Source organism: Petromyzon marinus, chromosome 63, assembly GCF_048934315.1.
Source record: "Petromyzon marinus isolate PM22_M1 ecotype Great Lakes invasive population chromosome 63, UKy_Petmar_22M1.pri1.0, whole genome shotgun sequence".
NCBI lineage: Eukaryota > Metazoa > Chordata > Hyperoartia > Petromyzontiformes > Petromyzontidae > Petromyzon > Petromyzon marinus.
The window spans coordinates 512,158-533,828 of record NC_133729.1 but is presented as its reverse complement, the minus strand read 5'-3'; the positions used below and the strand labels follow the sequence as shown (position 1 = coordinate 533,828).

Genomic DNA, 21,671 nt, shown 5'->3' with positions numbered 1-21,671 from the left:
CACAGAGGCCGATCTTGACACCACTGGTACCAGTCATCGGCAAGTCCACTCAGCTCCACGTCCTCCTGTACCACATCACTCCATCTCTTCTCTAGCCCGTGCCGCGCCCGCTTAGCCCCCTCAATCCGGCCGAACAAAAGCTGTTTCGGCATGCGTTGGCTGGGCATGCGGGCTACATGACCCAGCCATCGCAGCTTGCCCGCCGGAGGAGCTCACCGATGGGACCTTGCCCAGATCTTTCAAGGATTTGTGATCTCCTCACACAATCCAGTCTGGTTAAACCCAGGATGGATCGTAGGCAGGCCAGCCTAAATGTTTCTAACCGGCGAAGATGTTCCATTAGGGGGGTCCACGTTTCGCAAGCGTAGAGACGGGAGGGAATGACCGTGGCCGAGAAGACCTGAAGCTTAGTGCGGACCGACAGACCAGGTAGCTTCCACACAGCGTTACGCAACCGATGAAAAGATATTGCCGCTCGACTGATTCGGAGTAAGACCTCTGCTGTTAAACTGGAGCCAGTCATAAGCACACTGCCCAGGTATGGGAAACTCTCCACTCTCTCCACAACTGCCCCATCACCGATTGGGAGTTGTGGGGCTGGAGTGTCCGATGGTACAAAATACCCAGGCAGGTGCTTAGTTTTGGTGGGGCTGATGGTAAGGCCCCACCTCTTAGTGGCACACTCCAGTCTCAGCAGCAGCGTCTCCAACTCCTCCTCTGACTGAGCAGCTATTACCAAATTATCAGCATACAATACGTGGTTGAGCAATAGGGAGCCATCCTTTGACCGCACCCGAGCATCGATCAGCCTCCCATTATATCTGTACCATATGGAGATTCCCCCGGTACAGCTATTGAAGGCTTCACGAGCTACGTGGTCAAAATAGATGTTAAATAATGTGGGAGCCAGAGGACATCCCTGTCGCACCCCAAGGTGTACAGGGAATGGCTCTGACTCCCGGCCACGTAGTTTTACCCGGGCCCGCTCACCATCATGAAGGTCCTTAATGATCGTGAGCAGAGGGTCAGGTACTCCAAAAGCACGAAGAACGACCCAGAGCCCAGGCCTACTGATGGTATCATAGGCCTTGACCAGGTCAATAAAGCAGAGATGTAGGTCTTGTTGGAATTCCCTACACCTCTGCTGTAGCAGACGGACAGAAAATATGGCATCTTTTCAGGACCGCCCTTTCCTGAAACCGCACAGACATACACACACACAGACACACACACAGACAAAAAAAAACAAAGATCCCCCATATAGCCTTAACAGACTGTAGGGGCAAGTGCTGTTAGCGAGCACCTATGAAGGCCGGAACGGTACACGAGGGGGTGGGTGGCCAGCACCACGCCCGACCGCCTTTGTCTCCCTAGTGGCAATGTTTTTATCCACCGCACCAGGTACTCATTTGAGGCTGAGTCGACCTAGGGGAGGCCCGGAACCGGTTCAGATAATTGTCACTGGTGTTGGCCGTGAGCGGGAATCGAACCCGGGTCGCCAGGTTCATAGCGCAGCGCGCTAACCGCTACACTATCGCTCCCCACTTGAGAGTGGGGGGCTGTAGAGATTAGGGGTCTCTCTAGAAGGTGGGGGTCTCTCTTGAGAGTGGGGGGCTCCCTAGAGAGTGGGGGTCTCTCTAGAAGGTGGGGGGCTCTCTAGAAGGTGGGGGTCTCTCTTGAGAGTGGGGGGCTCCCTAGAGAGTGGGGGGCTCTCTAGAAGGTGGGGTCTCTCTAGAAGGTGGGGGGTTCTCTTGAGAGTGGGGGGCTCTTTAGAGTTTGGGGGTCTCTCTTGAGAGTGGGGGGCTCTTTAGAGGGTGGGGGGCTCTCTAGAGAGTGGGGGGCTCTTTATAGGGTGGGGGGCTCTCTAGAAGGTGGGGGCTCTCTTGAGAGTGGGGGGCTCTCTTGAGAGTGGGTGGCTCTCTAGAAGGTTGGGAGCTCTTTAGAAGGTGGGGGGCTCTCTTGAGAGTGGGGGTCTCTCTATAAGGTGGGGGGTTCTCTTGAGAGTGGGGGTCTCTCTAGAAGGTGGGGTCTCTCTAGAGGTTGGGGGTCTCTTTAGAGGGTGGGGGTCTCTCTTGAGAGTGGGGGTCTCTAGAGGGTGGGGGGCTTTCTAGAAGGTGGGGGGCTCTCTAGAAGGTGGGGGGCTCTCTAGAGGGTGGGGGGCTCTCTAGAGAGTGGGGGTCTCTCTTGAGAGTGGGGGTCTCTCTTGAGAGTGGGGGGCTCTCTAGAGGGTGGGGGGCTCTCTAGAAGGTGGGGGCTCTCTAGAAGGTGGGGGGCTCTCTAGAGAGTGGGGGGCTCTCTAGAGGTTAGGGGTCTCTCTAGAAGGTGGGGGGCTCTCTAGAGGTCAGGGGTCTCTCTAGAAGGTGGGGGGTTCTCTAGAGGGTGGGGGTCTCTCTAGAGGGTGGGGGGCTCTCTTGAGAGTGGGGGTCTCTCTAGAAGGTGGGGGGTTCTCTAGAGGGTGGGGGTCTCTCTAGAGGGTGGGGAGCTCTCTAGAAGGTGGGGGGCTCTCCCGAGCTCCGTCTGCTGGATGCTCCTCTGCCAGCAGCGGCCCGAGCGAGACAGCTGCGGGGCTGCGCCTTCGCCGTTCGCGGTCTTCGCGGACGCCCGCTGCCGCCGTGCCGGCGATTGATGCGCGCCGCGTGACGTCGGCGGCGTGGAAATCGCGAGATCTGCGAGGTTGGGGGAGGGGCGGGGGGGGCTCTCGCGCGGGGGTCCAGTGTTTGGTGGGGGGGGGGGGGTGTGCGCGTCAAATCGGAGCGGGAAGATTTGCACGCCCCCCCCAAACCGCTCCTCGTCGGCGAGCGCCGTGAGCCGCGGGCGATCGAGCCTCTGATCGGGAGCTTCCGTTCACATGTCACTCACCCGGGAGCGGGCCGGGGTTTCGCGAGGCCACCGCGCGCGCGTTTTTGTTTCCTGCGTCCAAGCGCAGGAAACTTGTCGCTCGCAACATTCGTCCAAGGGTCTGCTGCCTTCCTGCCGCTCCTTCTCCGCTCGCTTCTCTCCCGGACCACGTCCACCCCACAGTCCGTCACAGCCCTGCTCTTCCCGCTCTTCCCGCTCTCCTCCTCCCCCCCCAATACTCTTCGTGTCTCCCTCCTCTCTTCACCCTCCTCCTCTCCTCTTCCTTGCCATTTCTCCATTCATGTGGAGGTCTGCTGCTATTTACTGCTCCTCTTTCTTCACTTCTGTCCTGGGCCATCGTCTCCACAGGCCTTCTCCCTCCCTCCCTCCCTCCCTCCCTCCCTCCCTCCCTCCCTCCCTCCCTCCCTCCCTCCCTCCCTCCCTCCCTCCCTCCCTCCCTCCCTCCCTCCCCCCCCCCTCCCTTTGCAACCACCACAGTCCATTTCATAGACATATAAAGTCGTAGTATATAGTGTACGCTGTATGCTATATACTACACTATACACTACTATGCACTACACTATATTCTACACTATACACTACATTGTACACTACACCATACACTAAATTATACATTACAACATACAATACACCGTACACTACATTATACAGTACTCTACACGACGCAATACGCTACACTACTATACACTGCACTATACACTACACAAAACACTACGATACACTACACTATCCACTACTATCCACTGCACTACTGTACACTACACTATTATACACTACTGTACAATACACTACTCTGATGTACACTACTTGAGCATATTGGCACTACAAGACAGAGAGAGGAAGGTGGAAACAAATGACGGAATCTGCAGTGGACACTTGATACGATGGACTATCTGCCCACGGATCATGGTGGTGGTGATGATGATGATGCATGTCCTGGTGCCAGGAAGCTGTCGGCTAGCCGGTTCAACCGGGATGTCGAATTCGCAACGCAGACAGGGCAATGCCATCGCTGCGCGTAGCTGAATGCGGCCAGAATGCGTTTTGTAAAAAAGCAAATAAATAATCGCCGCCCGGCGTCAAGCGAACGTCAGCCCGTGCATGGAAGTGAAGTTTACCGGTGTATGTATATGTATGTATACACCGGTATAAATATATACATACACCGATGTTGAGCTTTCTTTCGCGCCGTACCTAACCAGACCGTGCTAATCCGAGGTGCGGGGGAAGGACGATAACAATTTTCAGGGTGGCCCATGCGTCTGGAATCATAGGGAAAAATAACTAACTCGTATTGTTTTTGCTTCTGCAGGCCCAAGATGTCTCTGAGTAAGGAAGAACGAGTCCAGATAATTCTACCCGTAGGAAATGTGTTTGGAGTCGGTCGCTGTTGAATTTAACAGACTGCATCCAGACCGCGAGCCAATAACACGGAGGCTTTTGCGATCAATATTATCCGTAGGAGGTTTTTTTTTGGTTCGATCGAAACAGCAGGAGGATTTCTCCACAACTCTGTGTGGCTGTCGCCTGTTGACACTGGTTGTAATTGCCGGCGAAACGTCACGGCTACTCGAATTGTAAGTGCTGCAGCGGGTTTACTTTCCGACACGTAATGAATTAGCACGTTTTGTTTACGTGACACAACCCTTGCTAATTGGCTGTGTTGGTCGGGTGGTGGCGGGCTTAACGACACCACATTTACGTGATCTAACTCAAAATAAAAACCCCATCTAATTATGGAAAACCATGAACGTTTCGTTATTTTGGTTGACCGGCCCCTGTCCTGGGTGAACAGGCATGAGTGATTAAAACAAAAAGAATAACGTTACTCTTAATACGCAGGACACCGTTTATCCGCCCGCGTTATTTGTCGAGGGCACGCCGAGCGGCCGCCGAATCTCTCCCGAAGGAGGCTCGCCGCAGCCACCACCGACGCGTTCCTCCTTTCTCAAGCTGCGCCTTCTCTCCGCGCTCCGTGGCAGATGCCGTCGCGGCCGCGGCCGAGGCCGCGCCTGGCACTGGTGCTGTCCTGGTGGAGGAAGCCGAGCTGAGCCACTGCGTTGAAGACATCAACAAGGTGATGGGAGGGGTTAGGATGCCAGCGGTCGCGAGTTCGGGTCGCGCATCGGGGTCGTGACCCCTATTCAAGATTATGTTCATTGGTAACGACATTCGGTTTCGCCTTTGCCAGCGTCGGTGCATCAGCCCTTCCCGTCAGTCTCGAATAAACTAGTGACGAGTACTCGGCGTACCCCATCCCTAATATACTTACTGACTAGTAGAGGCCTACCCCATCCCTAATCAATTAGTGACCACTACTTGACCTACCCCATCCAGAATCACCTGCTCTATTTACAGCCCTATAGACAAATCATCGTTCAGCAATGTACGCCTTTGATCGCAGGTTGCTTTGATTGGCTCAAGAAAATTCTGCCACCCCCATTCCGTCGCCTGCCCGCCCAGGTTGCCGTAATCTCTCGCGGTCAGTGCGTTGCCGGCGACGGCCACCCTGATTGTTTCCCCGAGTTCAATACGGCCTTCCCTGTAACGTAAATCGAAGGGTTTGTTGCCCAAATGGAGGCGATAATAACAAAAAATTCCACGCGTTAAAAACGCGTACGCCTTTTCCGGCCGTGGCGTAGACGCTGCACGGAGTCATCATCGCCTCCCCGTGACGTCGTTGCGTCTCGACGCCGACTCGCGCCGGGCAGTGGATAAAGGCGCGGCCCTGCAATTTCCAACTCGAGCCCACCGCTAGCGGTAGGGGCCGGCAACGAGGGGGACCGAAATACCTCAAAAAAACAATGAAGGATAGAGCAACGGTTCTCGCTTTAATTTCATTTGCCGCTTAACGCTCGATAAGCCCCTCTCCCCCAGGGTATTTGATCTCCTCTTGCACAGTGGCCGGGCGTCTTGGAAGAGGTGGAAGTACCCACAATTTACCCCACCACGTGTGACCTGTCTGTCGACTAACCATGGCACACACCCAACCCCTGCTTTACGGTTAATCAGTAACCCGGATAATCGAGAGTTGGCTGCACACCGCGTGCGTCGGGAGTCTGAAGGCACTGGCCCTCTGCCATGAGAATGTGGAATATCCGCACGTGGCTCAAGACCCACGATGGACATTGGCGACGGTACGGGGCCTCGGCTTTGAGCGGGGAGGCCTCCAGCTTTTGGACATTTGAAAGTGGAAAAATCCGGTGTCGCAAAGTGAAGGTCCTTTATATAGAGAGATATAGAACCACCCTCCACACAATGTGAATGGCCAGTTTATTGTTGTCAAGCTGTCCTTTAAAAAGCAGGGTCGAGGAGAGAGAGATTTATATACTAGTTCATGAAGCCTGTCTTTGCCAGGCAAAAGTTTTCAATAAATATAATAATTAATCTGATGTGTTTTTTTACAATTTTAATCTACGATCAGACACCAACTACTCCAAACATTTGGTATTTTTCCGCAAAAAAAGCCCCACAGTAATTGTTGACCTGATTCAACTTCTTACATTTAAAGATGTACGCATCAGAAATAGCTCAATTTAAAGAACAAACATTTATTAACGTTATACTCTCTGAGGGGAAGCTCTCCTATCTTTTACCGTTTTATAATTATTCATATTTGAACATCATAATTCAAACATCAAACCCGCTTCAATCAGAAATATCTCAAAAACAATAAAAGATAGAATAATGGTTTTCACTTTAATTGCATTTGCTGTTTAACGCTCCATCAAACGAAAAGAGACGCAGTGTTATATTTTGAACGGTTTCTTAATGATACCATGCACAAACATGTTTATGTGTAGCTTAAAATCGAGATTTGGGGGCTTTAAAATGAAAAATCGCGGATTTTCAGACGTGTCCTGTTGTTTGTGTCCTAAGAGCTAACCTCTGTGCCAAATCTCAGCTTTCCACCTGGTCGGAAAGAAACGTCGTGCTTTGTGTGAGACGTACGGATTAAGGACTTTATTCATATAGATAATTTATATACAGGTAGTCCCCGAGTTACGGCGGTCTGACTTATGATATTTCGATCTTACGATGGCGATAGCGATACGACAAAATTGTTAAATATTTGAAATTTTGCGCGGCAGGCAAACGCAGCGGCGTACGAGGTACGATACTGTACGTTGGGACGCTGCCGGGATGTGCGCATCTCCCGCCTTGTGTGATGCCTCATTCTCACCAGCGGTCGACGGAGTTAAGTTATCTCGGTGTTAGCGCGTGTGCTGTACCTTGTTTTTTTACTTTACATTTTACTGTGCAATACAGTATTGTAATGAATAAATACATCCAGTATATAGTATTTACAGTACGGTACTGTAAATTGCTCTGTTTTGCTAAATTATCACCATTCTTTAAGACTCCTGGGTAGGCTAGGTCATCTTCGACTTACGATATTTTTGACTTGCGATGGGGTCGTCGTTACGCGTCTCCATCGTAAGTAGAGGACTACCCTGTATATAGAAACCGAGCACATGGTTTTCATTTAATCCTAGAGCAGTCCACTTTTCCACGGGGTTCGTCCGAGATGAGCTGTCCGCGCCGATTGGCTACTCCGTGACGTCGCGTAGCACGAGGCGGTTCGCTTCTTTTCTTGGACCGTGACCGCTTTCACTGTGCCAGTACCTCTGGCCCCTCGTGCTCGCGAATGGGAAGGTCGGCAACTTCAAAATCCTCACCTGGGGTTCGACTCGGCCCATCTTTTTGCTCCCTCCCGAGGCGGATGATATGAACGCACCGCTCTGTGGGGAAGTCAACAGCGGTCGTGTCCCGTGGACAGGCTCCTCGCTCCCCGATGTGGGAATGTGGAATTTCCATCACTGGCTCAGCAGGGCTTGTAAACAGGGGACGAGCACCAATCTCTCGTTGCTCACGTGAGGAGGACAATTACTTTGATGTTAACTATTCTCGCGTAGTGGTGGGGGGCTACTTCCTCTCTCTCCGTCTCTCTGCAAAAACGATGCATCACTGGCAATGCCATTGCAATATACATTAATATAGGGACGCCTCTACTTACGAACATTCGACTTACGAACTTTGAGATATTCGAACAAAAGTATCCCTATGTCCAGTTGCCTGTTCAGACCGAGAGTCGTAAGTTCAGCCGCCGCACAATAGATGGCGGTGGTGGCATCTACATCTGTAGAACGTGAAGAACCAGTGGCATCTATATCTGCAGAACATGAAGAACCAGTGGCATCTACATCTGCAGAACGTGAAGAACCAGTGGCATCTACATCTGCAGAACGTAAAGAACCAGTGGCATCTACATCTGCAGAACGTGAAGAACCAGTGGCATCTACATCTGCAGAACGTGAAGAACCAGTGGCATCTACATCTGCAGAACGTGAAGAACCAGTGGCATCTACATCTGCAGAACGTGATGAACCAGTGGCATCTACAGCTGCAGAACATGAAGAACCAGTGGCATCTACATCTGTAGAACATCAAGAACCAGTGGCATTTACATCTGCAGATCACGAAGAACCAGTGGCATCTACATCTGCAGAACGTGAAGAACCAGTGGCATCTACATCTCCAGAACGTGAAGAACCAGTGGCATCTACATCTGCAGAATGTGAAGAACCAGTGGCATCTACATCTGCAGAACATCAACAACCAGTGGCATCTACATCTGCAGAACGAAGAACCAGTGGCATCTACATCTCCAGAACGTGAAGAACCAGTGGCATCTACATCTGTAGAACATCAAGAACCAGTGGCATTTACATCTGCAGATCACGAAGAACCAGTGGCATCTACATCTGCAGAACATGAAGAACCAGTGGCATCTACATCTGCAGAACATGAAGAACCAGTGGCATCTACATCTGCAGAACATGAAGAATCAGAGGCATCTACATCTGCAGAACGTGAAGAATCAGTGGCATCTACATCTGCAGAACGTGAAGAACCAGTGGCATCTACATCTGCAGAACATGAAGAACCAGTGGCATCTACATCTGCAGATCACGAAGAACCAGTGGCATCTACATCTGCAGAACATGAAGAACCAGTGGCATCTACATCTGCAGAACGTGAAGAATCAGTGGCATCTACACCTGCAGAACATGAAGAATCAGTGGCATCTACATCTGCAACACATGAAGAACCAGTGGCATCTACATCTGCAGAACGTGAAGAACCAGTGGCATCTACATCTGCAGAACATCAATAACCAGTGGCATCTACATGTCCAGAACGTGAAGAACCAGTGGCATCTACATCTGCAGATCATCAAGAACCAGTGGCATCTACATCTGCAGATCACGAAGAACCAGCGGCATTTACATCTGCAGAACATGAAGAACCAGTGACATCTACATCTGCAGAACATGAAGAACCAGTGGCATCTGCATCTGCAGAACGTGAAGAATCAGTGGCATCTACATCTGCAGATAATGAAGAATCAGTGGCATCTACATCTGCAGAACGTGAAGAACCAGTGGCATCTACATCTGCAGAACATCAACAACCAGTGGCATCTACATCTGCAGAATGTGAAGAACCAGTGGCATTTACATCTGCAGAACGTGAAGAACCAGTGGCATCTACATCTGCAGAACATGAACAACCAGTGACATCTACATCTGCAGATCACGAAGAACTAGCGCCATCTCTACATCTACAGGAGATTATACAACTTTTAAAGCCATTCCCCTTGATTAGGGCACGCGCCGTACAACACGTTTGAAATTGACGGGAGTAAATTTCGACTTGCGAACAAATCGACTTACGATCAGACCTCTGCAACCCTAACTCGTTCGTAGGTAGAGGATCAGACCTCTGCAACCCTAACTCGTTCGTAGGTAGAGGAGTCTCCCTGTACTGTAGTGGCAGTGAGAGGAATGGGAGAGCAGACCGCCGGGGACAGCCGATCCCCTCGCCAGATCCCCACTTGTGACTTGGGTCTTTCAACGCCACAATTTTCAGTCTCACATATTCCTTTTTTGCGAATTTCTGCGAGCCCAGCCGTCGCCTATCCGTGAGCCGCCCGCACCCGGCGTTGGCATCTGTAGCGGGGGTGTAGCTATCATTTAGTGCAGATGTCCACATCTCCGACCGTTTCACGTATTTGGCTAGACCCGTGCTTAGAGTCTCCAGCGAGTCTGACATGCAATGTTGTAAATGTAGTTTTTTTTACAAAGACCTCGGTTTGCTTGGATGAATGGTTTTGATAAAAAAAACAAGCTATATATGTTTTATTCCCTTGTTAAGACCTTGGCTGGTGACAGCTTGCGCGATCGTTTCCACCACCCGCCGGATCGAACGCACGCGCCGGTTTCGGGCGTTGGAGGAAAATGACGTCGCTCTGTTTTTCGGCCCGCGAGCTCTCGACGGACCTGCAGCCAAAATGTTGATTCGATTTTCTCCGCTCTCGGATTCGTGCGGCGACCGGTAGGGTGAGGGGGGGGGGGCAGCCGCCCCCTCCTGGAGAGGTCATCAGAGAACATCTTTACGGCCCCGGGGTGGTGACGCGGCGCTGTGCGAATCTGGCAGGCCGCCCCGGTTGATGCTGCTGCTGCTGCTGCTACTGCGGTGGTGGTGGTGGTTGCGGTGGTGGTGCGGTTTACTCGCCGTACGAATGGTGCCGGCGGTCGTGAGAGATCCTGCGACGTCATTGGACACGAGCGCTGGCCGTTTTTTGTGAGCGCGGTGCCGCCTCGCGGCAAGAAGGGCCTGGGTTTGAGTCCTGATGCGGGCGCCTCTCTTTAGCATTGTGCGTTTCCCCCCCCCCCCCCCCCCCCGTTCTGCATGGGTGAGTTTGCTACAGATTTCTTGGCTTTCCTCGCATCGCTAAACACACAATGTAACGGGTATTAGACTAACATCCCGATGCCGAAATATGACCTGCAGATTACTCTGAATTGCGATTACACACAGCAACAAGATCGCCCCCAACGGTATATTTTGGCTACACAGGGGATGTTTGTCTTTGTGTGTCCTAGTGTGTGTGTGTATGTGTGTCACTTTGTGTGTCGATGTGTGTGTCACTGTGTGTGTGTGCACGGGGAGGAGCTGTAGTGTAGCGGTTGGCGCGCTGCGCTATGAACCTGGCGACCCGAGTTCGATTCCCGCTCATGGCCAACACCAGTGACGATTACTTGAACCGGTCCTGGGCCTCCCCTAGGTCGACTCAGCCTGAAACGAGCACCTGGTGCGGTGTGTGAACATCGCCACTGGGGAGACAAATGCGACCGGGCGTGGGGCTGGCCCACCAACCTCCTCGTGTGCCGTGCCGGCCTTCATAGGTGCTGCTCGCTAACAGCACTTGCCCCAACAGTCTGTTAGGCTTTACAGGGGATCTTTGTTTTGTGCATGGGGAGCCAGCCGCACAGTGCGCTACAAACCCGGTGACCCGAATTCGATTCCCGCTCACAACATCATCACTGGGCAGACAAAGGCAGCCGGACGCGGGTGCTGGCCACCCACCCACCCCCTCGCCCGCGTGCAGTGCCAGTCTTCATAGATGTTGCTACTCGCTAACGGCACTTGCCCCAACAGTCTGTTTAGGCTATACGGGGGATCTTTGTGTGTGCGTGTGTCTGGGGAGCCAGTCGCTCAGAGCGCTACGAACCCGGTGACCCGAATTCGATTCCCGCTCGCAGCCAAAACATCAGTGGCCCATATCTAAATCAGTCCTGGGCCTCCCCTAAGTCGACTCGGCCTCAAATGAGTTCCCGGTGTGGCGCGTTCAAAAAACATCGTCGCCGGGCAGACAGGCGGCCGGGGCGCGGGTGCCTGCCACCCCGTCGCGTGCCGTGCCGGCCACCCCGTCGCGTGCCGTGCCGGCCACCCCGTCGCGTGCCGTGCCGGCCACCCCGTCGCGTGCCGTGCCGGCCACCCACCCCGTCGCGTGCCGTGCCGGCCACCCTGTCGCGTGCCGTGCCGGCCACCCTGTCGCGTGCCGTGCCGGCCACCCCGTCGCGTGCCGTGCCGGCCACCCCGTCGCGTGCCGTGCCGGCCTTCACGGGCGCTGCCAGCCAACGGCGCTCGCCCGCAGCAGCGTGCTGAGGCTTCGCGGGGGGGGGGGGGGCGGGGCGCGGGGGGGGGGGGGCACGGGGGGTGGGCGGGGCGCGGGTGTCATCGTGCACGTGCCTCCCCTGCTGCAGGTGGTCGTGGCGTGCGGCTCCGAGCCTCCCCCGGCGGTGATGCTGAGCGCCGTCGAGTCCGTGCTGCAGCCGCTCTTCCTCCTCTGCTGCTTCGCCAAGCGCGGAGTCTCCCACCTGCGGTCAGCTGCAGCTGTTTGTTGTTGTTTGTTTGTTTGTTGTTGTTGTTGTGACGACTGCTACGACCACCGCGGTTCCACCCCGGTTGGCCGGACTGATTCGGCGGGGGGGGGGGGGGGGGGGGGATGCCCCGGGTCCTGCTGCTGAAAAGTCTCCGGCCGGCTTAGGGGTCTGCAAGCAACAATGAGAGGAGGAGTCTTCTTTTTTTCGGTTTCGGTAATGCAACGAAAATAATAGCGCAATATTTCAAAATTGCACCGAATCCACTGTAAGCCAAAGGGCGCTCCGTGTATGCACGGGATTCCGTGTTGTGTACAGTCTAAGAGTACGCGTGGGTTTGGTGGATTGCTCCATCACCCTCCCCTCCATCCCCCAGCACCCTCCCCTCCATCTCCCATCACCCCTCACCTCCACCCCCCCAGCACATCCGTATCCACTGCCATCCCTCGCCAACCACGGGTTTTACAAATGGCGCTCTCGCGCGTACCCACGCGGTCGGCATAACGGCGTGCGCCGTTATGCCGACCGCGGCGCTCCGCCACGGGGAGAGCGACTCAACGCCGGCGGTGAGGCGGCGTGGGAAGAATCATAATGCCGCGAACAATCGCGAACAATGAGCGGGTGGGGGTCCCGTCGATGACGTCAAGCGGTCAACTCTCAATGCCCTGCTGCGGGGGAGGGACACGTTTGAAAGGGAGTCAGTCGGCGACTGCCAAAGATCGTCCCCACAGTCGATAGACAGCCCCCCTCATCCCTACAGTGAGGGAAAAAAAGTATTCGATCCCCTGCTGATTTTGTACGTTTGCCCACCGACAAAGAAGTGATCAGTCTATAATTTTAATGGTAGGTTTATTTGAACAGTGAGAGACGGAAGAACGACAAAAAAATCCAGAAAAACGCATGTTCAAAAATGTTATGAATTGATTTGCATTTTAATGAGGAAAATAAGTATTTGACCCCTCTGCAAAACATGACTTAGTACTTGGTGGCAAAATCCTTGTTGCCAATCACAGAGGTCAGACGTTTCTTGTGGTTGGCCACCAGGTTTGCACACATCTCAGGAGGGATTTTGTCCCACTCCTCTTTGCAGATCTTCTCCAAGTCATTAAGGTTTCGAGGCTGACGTTTGGCAACTCGAACCTTCAGCTCCCTCCACAGATTTTCTATGGGATTAAGGTCTGGAGACTGGCTAGGCCACTCCAGGACCTTAATGTACTTTTTCTTGAGCCACTCCTTTGTTGCCTTGGCCGTGTGTTTTGGTCATTGTCATGCTGGAATACCCATCCACGACCCATTTTCCATGCCCTGGCTGAGGGAAGGAGGTTCTCACCCAAGATTTGACGGTAAATGACCCCGTCCATCGTCCCTTTGATGCGGTGAAGTTGTCCTGTCCCCTTAGCAGAAAAACACCCCCAAAGCGTGTTTCCACCTCCATGTTTGACGGTGGGGATGGTGTTCTTGGGGTCATAGGCAGCATTCTTCCTCCTCCAAACACGGCGAGTTGAGTTGATGCCAAAGAGCTCCATTTTGGTCTCATCTGACCACAACACTTTCACCCAGTTGTCCTCTGAATCATTCAGATGTTCATTGGCAAACTTCAGATGGGCATGTATATGTGTTTTCTTGAGCAGGGGGACCTTGCGGGCGCTGCAGATTTCAGTCCTTCACAGCGTAGTGTTACCAATTGTTTTCTTGGTGACTATGGTCTCAGCTGCCTTGAGATCATTGACAAGATCCTCCCGTGTAGTTCTGGGCTGATCGTCACCGTTCTCATGATCATTGCAACTCCACGAGGTGAGATCTTGCATGGAGCCCCAGGCCTAAGGAGATTGACAGTTCTTTTGTGTTTCTTCCATTTGCGAATAATCGCACCAACTGTTGTCATCTTCTCACCAAGCTGCTTGGCAATGGTTTTGTAGCCCATTCCAGCCTTGTGTAGGTCTACAATCTTGTCCCTGACATCCTTGGAGAGCTCTTCGGTCTTGGCCATGGTGGAGAGTTTGGAATCTGATTGATTGATTGCTTCTGTGGACAGGTGTCTTGTATACAGGTAACAAGCTGAGATTAGGAGCACTCCTCAAGCTGCTTGGCAATGGTCTTGTAGCCCATTCCAGCCTTATGTAGGTCTACAATCTTGTCCCTGACATCCTTGGAGAGCTCTTTGGTCTTGGCCATAGTGGAGAGTTTGGAATCTGATTGATTGATTGCTTCTGTGGACAAGTGTCTTTTATAAAGGTAACAAGCTGAGATTAGGAGCACTCCCTTTAAGAGTGTGCTTCTAATCTCAGCTCGTTACCTGTATAAAAGAAACTTGGGAGCCAGAAATCTTTCTGATTGAGAGGGGGTCAAATACTTATTTCCCTCATTAAAATGCAAATCAATTTATAACATTTTTGACATGTGTTTTTCTGGATTTTTTTGGTTATTCTGTCTCTCACTGTTCAAATAAACCTACCATTAAAATTATAGACTGATCATTTCTTTGTCAGTGGGCAAACGTACAAAATCAGCAGGGGATCAAATACTTTTTTTCCTCACTGTATAACCAACCCCCCCCCCTTTTCACCTGACATCGCCGTCAGCATCGTCACTGTCATCGTTATCTGCACTTTACTATCAATATCGAAGGTAATTAAACGTATGTTGGTTCACTCTTACCCCTAAAGGTATATTTGTTCATACATGTTATACAGGACCGTACATATTTCTCGTGTTTACCGAACGCGTAGGGTGCTTAGTTCACCTTCGATGAGAGCGTTTACCACGGCCGTGAAACCTAACCCCCCCATCTCCCGTAAGCCTCTCGTCTTAACAACCACAGCGGCTTTCCGGAACCTAACTCCTTCCTCTCTCTCTGTCTCCAGCGTATGGCAAGTATGTGCAAATCACACATCCAAGTTGAAATTCTGTAAGCCATGCGATAGCTTCGGGAGTAGTGTGACTAATACTGCTCAGTCCGCCGGAGAGCCTCGATCTGCTGTAAGCCTCTGGCCTTGCCGACCACGGTTGTGCCGACCATCGGGATTTTCAGGTACCTAACTCCCTGCGGTTGGCGAGGGATCGCCGTACATGATCATCATCAGCAGCACTTCATCATCAAAATCATCAGCGGCGGCAGAAGCGTGGGGTGAAACGTTCCACTTGTGTCTAGTGTCTCCGGGGGGTCCTCCCATCAACAACAACAACAACAAAAAGTGAAATTGTGACACCTCCACCCCCCCCCCCCTCCCCCGGATCAAATCGGCCGTTCTCTTTTAAGCGTCGTCTCTTTCCGCCTCTTTAATGATTTTATTTTCTGGTTGCGCGTGCGCCTCGCAAGCTCGGGGAAGAGACCCGTCCCCCGGAGCGACAGCTGGTGGCGATTAATAGCGCCCGCTCGCTGCACCGCGTGCACCACGCTTTGATAACCGCTGCTAATTTCCAGCGCCCTTTGAAGTGCTGTAACGGATGCGGTGAGTTGGAGGTCTCTTTTCCCCCATCGCCCCTCTAATGCCCCCACACCCACCACCCCAAAGACAAAAGATCCCCCCCCCCCGTGTAGCCTTAACAGAGTCTTGGGGGCAAGTGCCGTTAGCGAGCAGCACCTACGAAGGCCGGCACGGCGCAGCGTGGGGAGGTGGACGGCCAGCGCCACGCCCGGCCGCCTTTGTCCCCCCGGTGGCGATGTTCACTACACACCGCGCCAGGGAAGGCCCGGGACCGCCTCCGTTAATCGTCGCCGGTGTTGGACTCGCGAGCGGGAATGGAACCCGTGCCGCCGGGTTCTCAGCGCGGGCGTGGCGCTGACCGCCACCGCTACCGCAACCCCACCGCTACCGCAACGCCACCGCTACCGCAACCCCACCGCTACCGCAACGCCACCGACCGCCCTTCCCCGAGGCTCCCGCCGATCGCTCCCCGCTCTTCGTCGTCGCTCCGCCATCGACCGCCGACGCGGCCCCGCATTGTTGGAGGGATGATGACGCAAGCCGAGCGTTGGGGGGGGAGGGGGCGGCCTGGGCGCTCCCGATCCTCGGTTCGCGATGTTCGGCACGATGTCCGACGTTTCGCCCTGCGCGTGCTTGGGAGCGTCGACGAGGAACTGAACGTTCCCGGGAACCGATGGGCGGCGGTCGCAGAACGCCGCGCTGTGTGGAGTTTGTGTGTTTTCTCTCTTTCCCGCTGCTCTGCGAGGGTTTCCCCCGGATTCTCCTCCCGCAGCAGTCGTCTTGATGATGCAGATGCAGAGCAATGATTAAAAATGTCACACTCTAAACGATTAAGAAACTAAATTTTGATTTAAAGCTTTCGTGACTGCAGTAATTCATATTCTTAGTTCTTTCGGTAAAGTCACGTTGAAGGGAAACAACAAATAATAAAATATATATAAAACAATAAAAATTCTCACGACGTTTCAACCATAACACAAACGGTCGTCTTCAGGTGTGTTATGGTCGAAACGTCGTGAGAATTTTTATTGTTTTATATATATTTTATTATTTTGTTGTTTCCCTTCAACGTGACTTTACCGAAAGAACTAAGAATATGGATTAAGAAACTTTTTGTTTTTACCAGGTGAGGCCCACTGAGCTATATATTGCTCTTTTTCAGAAGCGACCTGGTCACAATTGATAGCCCAGTGAGAAGTGACTTATCATATGGAATTTATATCGCAGGCAAATACTCTGAACGCGTATTGATTCTTCATGTGGAGGGCAAAACCGGAGGACCCGGAGAAAAATCCACGCGACCACGGGGGAGAGAGACACGCAGACTCCAAATATACAGCAGGCGTCAGCGTCGGGATTGATCCCACGACCTCCTGCATACCAGGCGAGGTAGTTAACATCAAGCCGGATATCCGCGTCAGGAGCAGCAGTATTTGTGGATCGGGCATTGCGTCCTCATACGTTGTGCGGTCTGTTCTGGATGACCAAAATCGCACCCCTAAATGGAGCATTGTGAATTTTCCATTTGTGCATCAGGTGTCATCCGCATCTACTGCTGTGGTTTGTGCAGTGGACTCGATTTAGGCTGGACCGTGAGCCTCGTGGACGACGGAAGTCGAGGCATCTGCTGCGTTGGGTCTTTCACGGCACACAGTGTAACTGGTGATCCATAATTTGTTTTTAGGTTCGGCCACATGGTGGTAGTGTTATGCCAAAAAAATCCGCATCATTAACCTCTCCGCCACCCAACAAAACGGGGAGACTGCTTCACAGTTTCGGCGATCGCCTGATGAAGCCGGTTGTAATCGCCAGCGAGAGACGCCGTTAACTAAAATCGTAAATGCGCCGTGGGTTTATGCCCCAACACAAGGGCGGTGGCGCTGAAGTTGCAACTAATTGTCACGTGACACACCTTGCGATCTAACCCACGAAAAACTTTATGATGAACTATATTGGTCTCAAGACAACGTGTAAAAATTCTCCCGTTTACACTGTTAATATTAGTGTTGCTTATACATGGCCATTGTATGGATCAGATTCTGATCGATGAAGCTTCAGCTCCAGCTGCTGCTGCTGCTCACCAGTGATGGCTCGAGACTTCTCGCGACTGAATTGTATCTACGCTGAACTTCTTGTGCACCTTGCTAATCGGAGGGGCGGGGGAAGAACAACAAGCGAAACACGACAACGAGCAGTTCTTAAGAAGTTAAGTTTGTCAGTCTAGATGATGAAGTGAACAGCTCCAGTGGCTTCCTAACATCGGGAAGTAAGAGCGTTCCAGACGGCCGCGAAAGCGCCGCGCGACGATGCGGTGACCACCGTCTTTATTCGACGGCCGAACCAAAAGCCGCCGCCGCCGCCATCGCCGCCGCCGCTGCTGCTGCGAGGATGACGACCGGAGTTTGCGCGACGATGGTTTGCGCTCCTTGACGAGATCGCCTTTGCGCGTCAGGAGGGCGACCTCGTCACGACGCTCTCCGGACCTTGCAGCGCCCCGTCGCGGTGACAACGTGCCGCAGAGATTTTGTACAACGGGCGCTGCAGCGTCGCCGTGCCACGGCGAACCCGTTCCCGGACGGCTCTCCGAGGATGTCCGACGGGCCGCCAACTCGGGAGGGTGGGGGGGGGGTGGGGGGGTTGACCGAGCGAGTCGCCCAAGCGGGGACTGAACGTGGATTTCTCGCCGTCTCAGTTTCCGAGCTTCCGTCGGTCGGCGCGTTGGCTCGGCGCGTCTGCGCGCACCGCTGGGTGTAATCGCCCTTGTCGGACGTGCGAGCGTCGCGTTGGGTGGTGGGGGGCTCACGGAAAAAATCTCGGCGTTGAGCCATTCCCGGCCCCCGCGGACCTTTTGCATAGGCTACAGAAACCCACACCGAAATGTTTAGGTAGCCGGTATCGGCCAAACATCGCAATGCTGGAAAAGTTCTTCTTCTTTGCTCATAAGAAAATTCTCTGTTATGCATTTCTGGTGTTACTTCAGTATATATATAATGTTTTCTTCTTCATATGCTTTGTTCTTGACGAATGTGTCATGTTTTTATCCTTTGCTGCGTGCACCGCACACCCATACTTCACTGCGTGTGTGCGTGTGTGTGTGTCGTGGGGAGCGCTTACGAACCTGGCGACCCGAGTTCAGTTCCCGCTCACGGCGAACACCGGTGATGAGTTTCTGAACCAGTTCTAGGCCCCTCCTAGGTCTACTCAGCCTAAAATGAGTACCTGGTGCGGTGTGTAGTAAACATCGCCACTGGGGAGACAAAGGCGGCCGGGCGTGGTGCTGGCCACCCACCCCCTCGTGTGCCGTGCCGGCCTTCATAGGTGCTCGCTAACAGCACTTGCCCCTACAGTCTGTTAAGTCTCCACGGGGTGGATTGGGGAACCTTTGTCTTTGTTGTTGGCCAGGTCTCCGTGCCAGGAGACGCTGCTGTGGTTTGTGGAGCACGCCGAGCGGGAGCGGGCGGTGCGTGCCGTGGGCGGGCTGGCGGGGCTGCCCACTCGCCCGACGCCGACCACGATGCCGACGACGATGCCGACGACGATGCCGACGACGATGCCGACGACGATGCCGACGACGATGCCGACGACGATGCCGACGACGATGCCGACGACGATGCCGCGCTCGCTGCACTTTGCCCCCGGTGCCCACGGAGGAGCCGTCGCCCGGATTCGCCCGCCGATCGGGTGAGCCCGGGGGGGGGGGGGGGGCGGGGGGAGGAACCGAGGGTGCGGTACAACGCGGTGCGTGCGTAGCTGTGGAGCGTCGTCGCCGCCACGCCCCTCCTCGCCCCTCCTCGTGCGTGCGCGGGCTTTCTCCCGGCGAACCGGTTTCCTCCCACATGTGGCCGATAATGCCGCAATTACATAGGGGACCGCAGAGCTTGGGAAATAGTTTGTGCCGGCTTCACGCGTGGCTGCTGCTGCTGCCGCCGCCGCCGCCTTCCCCGCTCGTGTGTGGTTTCTGAGTCGTCCCCTCCCCGTCTCTCCACGAGAGTGGTGCCGTGCTAGTTGACGTTATTGATTACGTCGCGGCGCGTTCAACGGGACCGCATCTCACGCGGGCATTGATGCGTTGGCGCTCATCGCCTCTTGAAGCCCTGCTGAGCCAGTGGTGGAAATTCCACATTCCTATGGCAGGTGTGAGTCTGCCCATTAGACAACAACTGTCGACTTATTGCAAAAGTGGTACTTATTTGATCGATTCCAGATGGATGATGGGCAACCAGCAACTGGAAGGATGATGGGCGGCTCCCAACCAACCCACCCACAACCGAGAGTGAACCCCCCCCCCCCCCCCCCCGAAAACCAGGAATTGAACTTTCGATTTGCGAGCCGCTCGCTCTACCCACTGAGCCACCTGGCTGGCCCTGCATGCTCTGTGGGGCAATGTTTTACGCGCAGACTCCGGATGGGAGAATTCCTCGCCAATCGATCCGGGATGCGGATGGCGAGGCCGCGGGATAAGCGCGCGGGGGGGGTGTGTGCCCGCGGATTGTCGCTGAGCGGCGGCGCGGCTGCTTGTGCCCACAGGGCGGACGACGAGGATGAGGCTGCGTGTGACGCGCTGGACGAGGAGGCGTGGCAGCTGACGTGCCTCACGGAGCTCCTCGCCGCCGCTCAGCTCTCCGGCTTTGCCGGCGACTTCTTCCTCGCCTGCCTGAAGGTTTGCGGCCGAGATGCATTTTTCCCCACTCGTCCGCCAGTTGACGAACGACTTCCCGCGATGGAACGATTTCTCCGCATGACTCATCGGATCATTTCGTGAGATGGCACAACGTGGCCCGAACCCAAAAGTCAGTTTTGAGAGTTGCGACGCACGATCCAGAAGCGACGATTTATTTATTTGTTTATCGGGCTTTCTATTTATTTATTTGGACCCGTGGCACCGGCACGCAGCGGGCCTGCCCGTTTCGAACAACGGCGTCAACTTACGACGCGCCGAGCGGTTATACGCTCACCGATCTCGTCGAGTGAGAGGGAGAGAGCGAGCGACTCGAAGGGGCGAGCAGGAACCACAGACACGCGGGAAGGCAACGACCGCCCAAGTTCTGCGGTCCTCTATATACGAGGGTGTCGTCATCGGCCAGTGAATGAGTGTGTTTTGCACGCGGGAGGAAACCGGAGCACCCCGGAGGAAATAAACCGCACGCACTCGAAGATGTGGGGGGTGGGGGGCGGGGGTGGAAACAACCTCAATCCCCTACGGACGGAGCAGGTGGAGACCACGCTGCCCGCTGTACCGCCATCCCCTGGCGAGCGAGGGGTACGGGCTCCTCCTGGACGTCCTCGGGGAAGGCCGCTAACCCTCGCCGGATCGCGGCGCGTAGGCCGCCAATGCTCGCCCGCCCGGCGAAGCGGACGACGCTTGGCGGCTTGCCCGGCCCGTCGGGTGGGGGTGGGGGGGGGGCGGCCGCGCTCGCAGCTCGCGAAACCTGGGCCGGCCGCGACCACCGAGGTCCCCGCTCAAGGCTCCGCGAGCCCCCGGCGCCCGTGCCATTGCCGCAGCGACTGCGGCCATGCGGATGAACAGATGTGCGGCGAATAAACGGTCATCTGGGTTCCATTTGTGAGTTGGGGTGAGCGGTGGGGAGGGGTACGGGGGAGAGATGCGTTGTAACGAACCGCGCTTGGAGCGGGTTATTCGCTGCTGCTGCCGCTGCCGCCACGTTTGGTGATGCCACGTGACCGGTGGGGAGGCAAGATTGGCAGCGCAGCGGCAATGCTCGTGCGTCAAAGGGACGAGGCTCTGGGTTCAACTCCCTACGCGGGTGCCCTTGTGCACGGAGTCTGCGTGTGCTTCCCCCTCTCTCTCTCTCTCTCTCCTTCCCGCGTGTCTTTGTCTCTCTACCGTGGTAATGTGGCATTCGAGCAGGGGACGCGCGCGAGTACAAATGGCGCACGTGCGCGACGATGCGTTGATGTTCTCGTGCGCTTCGTCAAGGGTTCAGAGGCCCGGGTCAAGTTGCCGTGAACCCGATTCGAGTGAACACCCCCGTCGAGCGGGAGCTCTCTTCTGTCTTCGCGAGTGGTTCCTCACCGACGTGACGAGACACAGACAGAGGTCCCCCCCCCCCCCCCCACCGTGTAGCCTTCCGCAGACCGTTGGGGCGAGTGCTTTTTCGCGAGCAACGCGCTGCGGGGGGCGGTGTGGAGAGCA

At 54.5% G+C, this 21,671-nt stretch overlaps 1 protein-coding gene across 4 annotated transcripts in view; it reads left to right on the top strand.

Annotated features, from left to right (window-relative positions):
• Positions 1–21,671, top strand: part of TANGO6 (transport and golgi organization 6 homolog) — a 235,203-nt gene that overhangs the window by 27,674 nt on the left and 185,858 nt on the right. For all 4 annotated transcript variants that reach the window (XM_076053822.1, XM_076053821.1, XM_076053823.1 and 1 more), the window contains exons 9-12: positions 4,842–4,936; positions 11,973–12,091; positions 18,920–19,198; positions 20,045–20,177. In XM_076053822.1, coding sequence (XP_075909937.1) covers positions 4,842–4,936; positions 11,973–12,091; positions 18,920–19,198; positions 20,045–20,177 — 626 coding nt within the window. The remainder of the gene's footprint in view (positions 1–4,841; positions 4,937–11,972; positions 12,092–18,919; positions 19,199–20,044; positions 20,178–21,671) is intronic.